The sequence below is a fragment of the Strix aluco genome, chromosome 4, assembly GCF_031877795.1.
Source record: "Strix aluco isolate bStrAlu1 chromosome 4, bStrAlu1.hap1, whole genome shotgun sequence".
Taxonomy (NCBI): Eukaryota; Metazoa; Chordata; class Aves; order Strigiformes; family Strigidae; genus Strix; species Strix aluco.
Genome location: NC_133934.1, coordinates 29,336,919 through 29,348,976, shown reverse-complemented (window position 1 = coordinate 29,348,976; position 12,058 = coordinate 29,336,919). Strand labels below are relative to the sequence as shown.

Below are 12,058 nucleotides of genomic sequence, written 5' to 3'. Positions count from 1 at the left end.
GCTGCCCCCTCCCTGGCAGTGTTCAAGGCCAGGCTGGACGGGGCTTTGAGCAGCCTGGTCTAGTGGAAGGTGTCCCTGCCCATGGCAGGGGGGTTGGAACTAGATGATCTTAAAGGTCCCTTCTAACCCAAACCATTCTGTGATTCTGTGACTCAAATACTTGGTGGCTATTCCAGGCACCTACAGTCACAGCTCTGCCAGCTTTCCTGTTGGCACTATTGACCACGCAGGCAGCCTGCACTGCAGCACTTGATCCAGAAAGGGTGCTCAAACCGTGCCTAATGATATAAAAAGACATCAGGTGAGGAGGAAACAGAAATTATTCTCCCTTACACTTCTCTCAGTATCTGTTTGTGCAATTCAGTTTCAAGTCCCACTCTTTCTGAAATGATGTGAGAGGGAAAGAAAGAGACATAACACAGAAGAATAATAAATTAGCACTGGAGGCACTTTGCTAATAGGCTGCAGACTTGAGTTCATGTTCAGCCAGTGAGTGAAAGGCTGTGGGTAATGAATAGAGCTAGACCAAGTTTGATGAAGTCTCTCACTGGTTTTCACACACTTTGTTTTTCTCTGTTCGCTCGCTCAGGTGTCTCCCTGCTCAGCGTGCTGGTGTCTGAGACCTCCAACCTTTCCAGGGTGAATGAGTTACTGAACTTGGAGTTATGACTTCTTCTGTGATGCAAAACACTTAAACATTAGGCACAATAAAAACACAACTCAGGACCCCTTGTGAATCTAGTCAGTGTGTTTCCACCTCACAAAGAAGCCTGTACATGCATTCTTCATTCTAAATATTCTTATATATATATACATGACATAAATTTCAAACAGAAAATGGTTTCACAAATAAACACAGACTAAGCACAGTACTTCTACGTATAGTATATGTTCAACTTTGATCACTAATTTAACTCATTTGTATATAAATGATAAACTCTATGGTTACAAAGATTACTGTTTTTTCCCTCCAAAGACAATATTTAATATAACATAAATAATGTAATATAAATCACAAAATACATTCTTTATTTACTGACATTTGAGAACATGTCACTAAAGAGCTGTCCTCACATGGCTTGGTCTGGTAGAATTATGAAATTTTCTTTACATTGGGGGTTGTGGGGGTAGGAAGACCTCTAGCCAGAGAGATTTACAGCGTCACTGACTCAAACTAATTTTGTTAACAGCAGCAATCTGAAACTATAAAACAGAAACGTACCTGGGTAGCAGAGCAACACAAGTAGTCAGGATGCAAACTAAGTAAAATACTGGGTCTGTCATGTGCTTTTCCATGATCCAGCAAGGATTTGATGGTTGGTTGTGGGTTCTGCAGGTTGCCCCAAAAGCCAGAGCAAAGACAAAGTAAAACAGGATGCTGCCAACTATAACTACTGTATGTATCCAAGTCTGCAATTCAGAAAAGGAAATAAATCAGACTGAAGCTGTAAACAGAAAGACCTGTAACACCTGTATGTGTATACACATGCATGCATGAACATGCACACAGTCTTCCTCCATGGACAGCTGCTTAATATAACAGAAGATAGTTCTGTTCAGATAATATTCCTAATTTTATACAAAACATTCCAGGAAGAACAGAGCCTTCTTCCTACAGTTCATCACATTCAACCCAGCCATTTAATGGTTTTTTATTCTACTAAATGCTTAGCTTTTGATTCCTTTGTGAAAGGCATTTTTGTCCCATTTGCCTTAGATGACCATCTCATCCTCCAGCAGCAGAGGAAGCAAGCAAATGGAGGTGAGATCTTCACATGACACCACCCTTATATATCTTGCTTGAGACACTGATGAGCTGTTCTACATTGGAGTTTTCTGTAATTTTATATCTAAATGGCAATAATAGTTCCTATGGAAACAACACTGTCATTGGTGGTCTGACAGCTTGCCAACATTCAAAAATGCCAAATAAATTTTCCTATTCAGAGCGTGGATACACTCATGCTACTCATATACTCTCAGTAAAGACATTTTTATTGTTGCTGCCATGCTCCCAAAAGAACAATGAAAAGACTGAATCACAACTTGAGATTTCATCCATTATGAAAAAATCTTTAAAAATATTTTTTAAAAAAACAGAGAAAAAATAAAACCCCTTAAATTGTGTCCTTCTACTACAAATACTATTGTATTTTCTTTAAAATTATGCAAAATAGTCAAGTATTACCCTTGCAAGGGCTGTAAATTTATCCAAGCTAATGCAGATGCTTTAGCTTGCGCAGACTACATTAAAAACTGGAATAGCATTTCTGTAGCATATTTGTTCTCTAGTTCTGGCACCAAAATATACCTCTGAATTGTTTATCCTGGCAACAGAGCAGATCATCAGTTCCAAGCATTCAAAATCAACAGTTGTTTGAGATGAAAGCTTTGGGAACTAATGAGGCTCAGCAGATCACTGGTTGGTTTTACCATCTGCAAAACTAAACTGACATCCCTAAAACCACCATACCCTAACAAGGCAGGATCCTTTCACTATTTACAAATAATTCTGAGGCCAAATTTTGTTAAATTTTAGTCATATCAGTAATTCTATTGGGTCCAAGGACAGGTGCATTAGGAGAGCTCACATGGTCACATAAACAAAATATTTAGGTTTTGTCCCTTTCATACTTATTCTGCTTAGTATATGAAGCTCTTTCTTCAGTTTAATTTTAATGAAAGCTGTACGCACATACTCTGTTAGGAATATACCCTTTTGGAAACAAAGTACTCACCACAGACTTGCACTCAATGAGAAGGTGAAACAGTATTATGAAGAGCGCTGCTGTGTTTATAGGGTTTCCAAAAGAAAGAATGTCTATGTCTGAGTCATAGTAAGTCTGTAAAGGAAGACAGCGGTTAGCGTAATATATTCTTTACGTATAGTCCTAACACACAAAGTGACATGAATAGTTTCAATACCATACATACTTCCATGCACACAGTTCAGCTCAGTTCCAATGATGATCCTGTTAGTATATTTATATATAAGGAAGTAAAACCAAATTAATTTTATTCTCTTAATTTGCCTGGGTTTTTAGTATGTAAAAATGTATAAATTTATTGCATATCCAGCACTTACAAAGTAAGGCACAAAAAAGCAAACGAGACTTTGGTAAAAAGCATCCAGCAAGGTCATCCAGAAAGTTGAAGGCAAGTAAGCCTGTAAGAAAAAATAATGGCATTGAAACAAACTGAACAAATTGCTGCATCCTTAAGTAGCATTAATTTGGATTTGGGGAAAGATTATCTGCAGGAGTAATTCAAGTTAGTTTCCCAATCAAGAAGCATCTTTTGTGTTATGATAATAAGAATAAAGAGCTCACTCCACACATGCAGCTAACCATTAGTATTTAGATCAGCAGACAGATCTGTAAACTCTGATCTTAAAGCTGTTTCTGCCAGAACAGACCTACCAGAGCCTTACCTAACTGAGTACTAAGGAAGAGAGAGGGGTAGGGGACAGTGAATTACCCTAGCAGCTTACGATTACTGAACACCAAGTCCCACTTTCTTCTATCTCCACCCCCTTCTTTTTGGTACATGTGCTTCTGCCTCTTAATTTGTGCTGGTTGTCTCCTCTGTGCTGACTGGACTTCTCTGTGAGCTAACTTAACTCACTAGAATGTGACAAATCAATTCACTTTTCTGCTGGAATAACATGTTGCTGTTGTGGTGAGTTAAATCAGCTCCTGGAAGGATCTGATGGGACAACTGAGCTGGCACAAGGAAGGTAGTTTACCTGTGTGGGTGAAAACAGAACAGGAAGAAAAGAAGGGAGAAGAGGAGAAGGAACGAGCCTTCCTCACTCAGTGGCAGCAATCTGCTATGACAGCTCAACTGCTTACAAAACACAGCTGGATGTGCCCTGGCTCAGATACATCCCATTCCTTCAGGCACTAAATTGAGACACACAGGTGAGCAGTGTAGTTACCCAGGACTTCCTCTACAATTAGTGGAGAGAGATGGGTTTCTTCAAAAAGCCATTCAGTCCTTTCAAAAACTGAACTGCTCTCCAGAGGTGGTGTGGGAAACTTATCTTCTTATTTGCCTGTCAGGAAAGTGCTTTAAATTACTGAAGATGAATCCAAGTTACTGTCCATTTTCATAGCTTGTACAGAGCTGTGCACTTGTGATGTCATGGTGCAGTATTGTGATACTCTACCTTTTAAAGCATTTCTCTTTCTTCTGTACTGCACTTAATTGAAAGCAATTATTTCAGTGTGCTTCCATGCAAGAAAGGAAATTATATATTACATAACCACTCCAACCACAGAGCAAGGCAATGCTGTGCTGGACGAAAGTGAAAAACTCTAATAAAGCTGAAGGGGAAAAAAAGGGAAAAACTACTGTGTAATGCATTAATTCTGATTATGCTGCCTCAAAACCTCCATCTCAGCTCAGATCATTGTATATATCCTGAAGATCAAAACAAAGGGCCAAATCCTGAGGCTTTGTAATCTTTACTGAGTCAAAACTCTGTGACTGACAAAGCACAGACTTTCTCCAGCCAGTGTACAGAGGCTTGGTTCGGTACCAAGAGCACTTAGTTTTGCAAAAATATCATAAACCAAGAAACATAAAATATTTGAGGGCATGTAAAAAGAAATGTAAAAGTCCACAAGCAAACAAAACAAATTGTCCTTTCACGGTATATCCTTCCTTCCCATCTAAACCAGATCTAGATTTCTGCCAGGTTATAAAGATGAGACTGCACAACTAGTGCACGTTGTAGCTCATTGTTCTAATACCATTTGTTAGAATAGAACAGAACAGAATAGACTATTTCAGTTGGAAGGGACCTACAACAAACATCTAGCCCAACTGTCTGACCACTTCAGGACTGACCAAAAGTTAAAGCATGTTATTAAAGGCATTGGCTAAATGCCTCTTAAAAACTGGCAGGCTTGGGGCATCGACCACCTCTCTAGGCAGCCTGTTTGACCACCCTCTCTGTAAAGAAATGCTTCCTAATATGAAGTCTGCTATTGAAAGGCTGTGATCATAAAGAAAATGGTGAGTTTTAGGCGACTCATATGCTCAGTGTTTCCTGTCTCTGGGCTACTAGTATCTATTGCATCTCAGGCTTTGTATGTCATTGCCTTCAATTGTTATAATAAAAATATTATTTTAATTAAGTGTTAAATTAAAAAAATGATAAAGTTAAAATTATGCTACAATTCATGCTAAGCAAAGCAGAAACCAGGAAAGAGCTTACTGATTTATAGTTTTGATTTAGAAACTACTCCGCACTCCCTATGGTTTTCTGTGCCAAAGGTCTGGACAGAATTTACTTACAGAGCAGATACAATGTACAGTGTTTTCAGATGGGAGAAAAAGTGCCACCAGCAAATTCCAGCACACACTCATAAGAGGAAAAGAACCCTGAACGACAGAACTTTCTTGAGGATTATTTGAAAGGAATCTGTTCTGGTTCTTATCCATTCCTCGTTACTTCTGCAGTTGAGACCTTTATATGACAGTGAAAAAAGAGTATCTAGTGCCCTTATCTTCAAAAATAACTCATTTTGAGGAACCATGACTGCTGAGGCAGTGAATGAAGTGAACAAGCTGGTAATGTTTATCTAGTACATTGCTTCACCTGAAGTCCTTAACTTCTCTTATCATCCAAATGTCTGGTAAGATTGGGCGTATGGCTGAAACAACTTTTGAAAAAAACAGCTTTTATTTGTGCACGTACGTTTGTGCGCAGGCCTAGATGTTTTTCTAATAGAGAAAGTGGTTTTAAACTTCAAGTTTGCCAGATGTGAACCATGAAGGAAAAAGACAGAAATGGCTCAAATGCTGACCGTTTCAATTTGCTTCAGGCAAAGCATTCTTTAACCTACCACAGATTTCTGGCTCATCATGTATAGCTGTGGGAGCTGCATAAGTATCTCCGCAGGCACATCTTTGTCCAAGACACCATAAATGATGGGTGGCACCGATGTAAAAAGGAGATTGAAAAGAATCAAGATCCAATAGTCAGTCATTGACGTGCCTGAAAACCCACAGAAGAACTGGTACCAGAACAGGAGGTTCACGTAGGCCTGAAAAGTCAGAGATGACATGATAAAATGTTACCTGTAGACAAGTGTTTTAAAAGCGAGGAGGAAAACAGGCAGATCTTAGGTCTGGTTACAGTAATCTGTGGAAAATTAAGTATAAATGCTGGAGTTCATGCCAATCCCACACTTTGAAATTATATTTGACTAGCACACAGCTTTACATTTCAAAATTGGACATGACTTGTTTAAATACTCATGCTGTCACCACATTAGTAATGCCTGTTACCCACTGTTTAATCAAATCAGACAATAGCTTTGAGTGGGAAATGCCATCCAAGGGATGAGAGTCTCTGGTCTCTGCAGACATCATGGGAAACCGAATTGTTTGACATGCTTTTTGTGTCTTTTTGAACCCATTCACAATAGAAACTGAAAAAGAATATAAAGCCCCACTAAACCCTTCAGTGCTCTTGAATACACAAAACTGTGATTTCCCTGGGATGGGACAGCTACATACCACATTCTTGTAGAAGAAGTAAAGCACCATGTTGGTAAGTCTGGTATAACACCAGTGACCATGGACAAGCAGCAGCTTCCTGAGGTGTCTAAACTGAGAGATTGCAAAGTCACTTGCCATCACAGCCTGAAACACACATGAAGGAAAGGATAGGTTATACCCAAACTGTTAAAGATAAGCTTCGGATACTGCCAAGTGAGCAACTTGCCTATTGTTGGAAATTGTTATTTTATGATTTTTTGTACATAGTGCTCATGGTCTTACCCTCACTCAGATCTGAGCCCCTCCATACAACATTTTACACTAACACACAGAGCTCAGCCCAACACAACGCAGGCGGAAACATGGCTGTCTTTATTACTACCACACAACTGCACAGAAATCACTGATGCTTAGGCTGCTTGTTTCCTGGCAGGACATGAGCAAGAGGGAGTTTGGTGACAGGCAGCAACCTCTGTTGTCTGCAGCATTCAGCTTCTGAGCGCTCCTGGAAGAGTGCTGAGGCCTGGATGTGAGCTCAGGCTGCAAACTCTCGCCTGTGCATGGTAACAGACTGTGGAGCCACCGGGCATCCAGGGTAAACTCTGAACCTATTTAAAATGGAATTTGATGTCATTTGCAGCTGTCTTTGTATACACTACCTGCATGCCTTCTTGGCCCGATATTCCCACACCAGTGTCAGCCACTTGGATCATACTGACATCATTGGCACCATCACCTATAGAAAAAAAAATAAAAAGAGGAATAATCAAAAGTAACCTTTCTTATTTGGAATGCAACCTGGAGGTAGCTTTGTTGGCTATCACATCACCATGGAGGTGGCAAGAAAAGACAAATATACAAGAACACCAGAGAGTTCAGAGAAAAACATTTTTATGGCCAACATTGCAGCCTATGGAAAACCCTACAGCAAGCAAGATTAGTAAGCAGAAGGCCTGACTGAACTGAGCTATATTCTCCCTCAGTATTAGCTGTTCATTTTGTCAGTATTTAGTTGGTATGCTGGAACAGAAAATACGAGTGGTTTAAATCACAGCCAGTCATCTCCCCTCTCCCTCCCTATTTTGGGGGGTGGGTTGTGATGGAGAATGACAAGGAAAATCCCCTCTGCTCGCTCCTTTGTATGTTACGTAACACTGTGTGTGACTGCTGCTGTTCTTGTTGTTTTGATTACCATGAGTAAGTTTATGGACTAAATTTGCTAGTTCAGAAGACTAACATCATCTTCTGCCAGAGGCAACTACGATTCAAAGGATTATCTTCCTTGTAAAGTATATTTTGTGACAGACATTAACAAAAATACAGGAGAGAAGAAACTGGCTTCTACCTCTTTTCAGAGAAAAGAAGATTACCACAGGACTCACCTACAGCTAATGTCATTGCCTTTAGCTTATTTCGCACCAGTCTGACAAGGACACTCTTCTGCAGTGGTGTGGCTCGGCAGCAGACTACAGCCCGGCATTTTTCTGTGAGTTCCAAGAAAATATTCTGTAGGCTGTCATGAAGGACATGCTCTAAAGTTCTTCCATCAATAACCAGGCCTGCATTGAACCCTGGAGCTTGGGTGGAGGGACTTGCAAAGACATTCCCAAGTTTCTGACTGTGTTTTTTTCTGGCACAAGTATTCTTCTGGATGCCTTCTAAAATTTTGCTCATCACCAAGGCACAAGCATCCTAATTGAAGACAAGAGAAAGGCAATTTATTAAATACTGTTTGTCTTCTGGCTCCCTTTTCAATTTATAAAATATATATGGAGAAAAGATCAAATGCAGCCCTTGTGTACCATTTCACTTGAATCCAGAAAGGCTCAGACATAAGGCTGAATAACCCTTTAAAATCACAAAGGATGCAGTCTGTTCTTAATAAAAGGGCCTGTGATTTAACTTTGCTTAAGTAGATTGGCTTGGGTATTGTACTAGGAAAGGGGAAAAAACTGAAGCAAATCAGAAAATGTTCACAGACTAGCAGAAAAAATGACCATTAAGAATTCTGTAATATAAATACAACTTTTATAGAATACTCTTGCTCTCTATGTTTCTTTTGTCTGGCATGCAAAGCCAAAATTACATTTCAAATCAGATTATAGGTGAGCTGCAATGAATTACTGAAGAACTGGCCTTATGGCAGTTTTCGCCTTGTCAGAATCAATATAAGATGTCCAAAAGATTTTTGATATCAATATATGTAATGTGCGCACTATATAGAAGAAAATACATATCCTTAAATCTCATTACTTTACTTTGAAATGCAACAGTATCAAATCTTGTCTAATTTTATTTCAAAGCCCAGTTAGAGGGAGGATGAGCACTTCTGCAAAAGGGGCTCAGTTCTCACTGTTAAGTAAGACACTCCCCAGTAGCAAAAAAGGAAGAAAAAAAGTATTAGCAAAAATCAAACCCCAAGCTTTCCTCAGATACAACTGGACAAAAAAATCCTTTCTTTTTCACTATATTTTCCCCAGAGTTATCACTTGCCACAAAATCTTTTATGTCAGATACAAATTGAATTTCTAAAGTAACATACAAGCAGAGAAAAAACCCAAAAGGTCTTAGAAAAATCCTCCACTCCTTTATAGAAGTCTCAGATTTCATGTCTCTGCTCTGAGGAAAGACATTTCATACATTGGCTTTACCAGTTACAGTTAGTAATTTCTCTTTTAAGAAACCCAAAATTGATAAAAATCAAGATGTGAAAAACAGCCGGTTGGTTATAAGCATCCACAAGAGGACATAACGATCAAATAGGATTAAACTCGCCACCCAAAACTCTTTATCGCATGACTCAATTACTGGGTGGTGGGGAGAAGGTGGCTTTTTCTCTGATAAAACTGTAGGCAGATTAGTTTTCTTGAGTAGTGTGCAGTGTACTTTAATGAGACATTACTTTGTACATTTATGCAAGACAAGCAGGGCTGAAGTAATATATTACACAAAGCAGCACAAAACTTAATTCAATAGAATTTGCATGACAATAATTATTACATTGCTAATATGCTCTAGCTCACAGCTGTTTGAAATCACGAAAACATGTGAAGCATGCCAACTCTCTAACCTACCACAAAGAGATATTAAGCGGTCTATTCAGTTAAAATAATAAATCATCATTTAGGGACTGTATATAAAGAAACGGATGTTACATACATATAAAGGACTTCCTATTTTACCCACAAGGAAGCAAACCGTCCGTTTTCCAGTATTTTCATCTTCCAAGAAATCATGCTGTCTTTGGTCAGTTGGGAAAGCAGAGAACATTTTATTTTTCTGTATTGCCCTGTGATATAGCCTGACTGAATTTTTCAGCACAGGAAAAAAAAATTTTTGAAGTGTAATTTTCCACTCACCCTACTCTGTGATTTGAGAGTGAAGATTCTGTCGTCTGGTTCCAGCAGTTTACAAGCGTAGGCAATGTTGACAGCTGTCTCTCTCTTGTCACCTGTCAGCATCCATATTTTTATTCCCGCTTTCCGTAATGCCTGTACTGTGTCTGGAACACCCTCCTGCAAGCGATCTTCAATGCCAGTGGCACCTTAATTTAGACAAGCAGAAGGATTAGTGCTGCTGTATGTCCAAAACCAAAACACTGCAAGTGACAGGACAAGATGGTCCTCTGTGTGTATCTACATCCCAAACCAGACACCCTACTGGGACATGCTTGGGAATTCCTCCCTTCCACATCTTTCTGCCTCAGATCCTACAACATGTGAGACTGTTGACACATACCCCTGTTACAGTCTCAGACGCCTCGTCGCAAGATCCTTTTAAGCCAACTTTTCTCATTCGCATGGTTGTTTTATCCCATACTGGCTGTGGGACACAGACTCCCAGGCTTCTCATGACAAATATACTCCATTATTCCTACTCCCTCCTACCTCAGACTACCCCTAAACCTTCTTTCATTTATCACCTCAGTCCTTCCTATCTCAAGGCCCACTTCTCTTCCTTATTCTCAACTTTGCTCCAGGCTGAATTCTCTGTACTTCTTGCCCCAAGCCCTCACCTTTTCCACACCAAAATCCTCTCTTCTTATATCATATTTTTGCACACTGCTGCAAAGACGTGCCATTCATCATCGGGTTTCTCAACCACTCATTGCTGCAGTATCTCCTGTCCCAGGTCCTTTCAATTTATAGCACTGAAGTCTGTGTTTTGCCCTTCCTCCTGCCTGCGATGCCAACCATGACATATTCCCCCACAGGGGGGAGACACCCGCTCTAACACACCCCCCTCAGTGGTTATAGAAAGACTTTCAACAAAAAAATACAGTGACTTTAACAGAGATACCCTCTTTTCTGGTGTGCACAGCAGGCAGACCTGTGTCCCTAAAACCAGCTTATAAAATCTGTTCTGGTAACAATTAGGTAACACAGCATCAGCATAAAGTAGAAAAAAAAGCTGAAAAGCTGCAGTGCCAGTGATTTACAGGCCACTTTCACAGCTTTTTCACAATACAAATGGTATTAAATCATAAACCAGGAGAAATGCTTTGTCTTGTGGGATTCTCAGGCTAAGAGGGTTTCTCAGAAAAAAGCTGCACCCAGTTGCAGCCTAGTTCATTCTGAAAGACAAACAATAAAAAATTTCAAAGCAGTCTTCCCTCCTAGTATGTTTCTAGTGTCAGCAATCTGTAGATAAAGCACTATCATATGGGGATGGATAAGAGCCAAAATGTCAGGCAACTTTCTGATGCTACAATTTCTTCAGTAAGCAGCTGCCAACAAGGCACAGAGCTCATGGCCCCTGATCACCAGGAAAATTAAAGCCTCCAGGTCCTTGTTCTGCACTCTGTCTGCCTTTTTGATGCAAGTCAAGAGAGACAGAAGGAAGATGTTGGGATCTATTTCATGCAAGCTTCTTTGAGAGCCACTGCCAGGCATCGAAGAGAAAAATGTTGCTTCAACTTGGGCACTCTATACACTTAACACTCCCTTTCTGAGCTATCTGAGCACTTCGTAACCCAGCAGAAGCCAGTTTCAGTATGTACACTGCTGAGATCCAGACCTGTGCTTAGTTAAGTACTGCACATTAGGACTGTTCTTTCCAGAAATAGATTTCCATTCAAATAAAGGCCTGAGGCTTTATATATAGCCATACGGATTTCACACCTGCCTACCCAGCGAACTACACATCACGGCTGTCCTCAATGATCCTGACAATACTGAGATGATTTGAATTTTTGCTTGTTGTTCTTTGAGGACAAAGCCTTAATTTGTCAGTCCTAAGAGAACAGCCAGTGCTACAGCTGCAGCTACACCAGGTAATGTTTAGGAAGAAAGCAAAGGAAAGGTCCAAGAAGCAGAATGAGAAGTGCTGTAAGTAGTCCTACTCCGCAGATCACAATGTACACATGCTGCAGGCAGGGGTAACTAAGCCAGCAGAGGTACTGAAAACAAGCACCTTGGCAGTATGAAGCCATCTACCCTTCTTATTCTCACTCCCATTTAATGTTAGGGCCAACCCACATTGATTACTGTCCCACCAGAGACACAAGACAAAAAAATGCTTTGGCCTGCAGGACAGCAGGTCACCACAG

General features: G+C 40.1%; 1 protein-coding gene across 10 annotated transcripts in view; it reads right to left on the bottom strand.

The window, feature by feature from the left end:
- Window positions 1–12,058, bottom strand: part of ATP10D (ATPase phospholipid transporting 10D (putative)) — a 55,359-nt gene that overhangs the window by 5,191 nt on the left and 38,110 nt on the right. For 8 of the 10 annotated variants that reach the window (XM_074822449.1, XM_074822452.1, XM_074822453.1 and 5 more), the window contains 8 exons: window positions 9,870–10,054; window positions 7,893–8,202; window positions 7,170–7,246; window positions 6,529–6,654; window positions 5,853–6,053; window positions 3,086–3,166; window positions 2,739–2,843; window positions 1,223–1,410 (listed from right to left, as the gene is read on the bottom strand). In XM_074822449.1, the coding sequence (XP_074678550.1) occupies window positions 1,223–1,410; window positions 2,739–2,843; window positions 3,086–3,166; window positions 5,853–6,053; window positions 6,529–6,654; window positions 7,170–7,246; window positions 7,893–8,202; window positions 9,870–10,054 (1,273 nt within the window). Of the gene's footprint in view, window positions 1–1,222; window positions 1,411–2,738; window positions 2,844–3,085; window positions 3,167–3,937; window positions 4,055–5,852; window positions 6,054–6,528; window positions 6,655–7,169; window positions 7,247–7,892; window positions 8,203–9,869; window positions 10,055–12,058 lie in introns of those variants that run through there. The other 2 variants (XR_012623064.1, XM_074822454.1) reach the window with 2 other exon arrangements.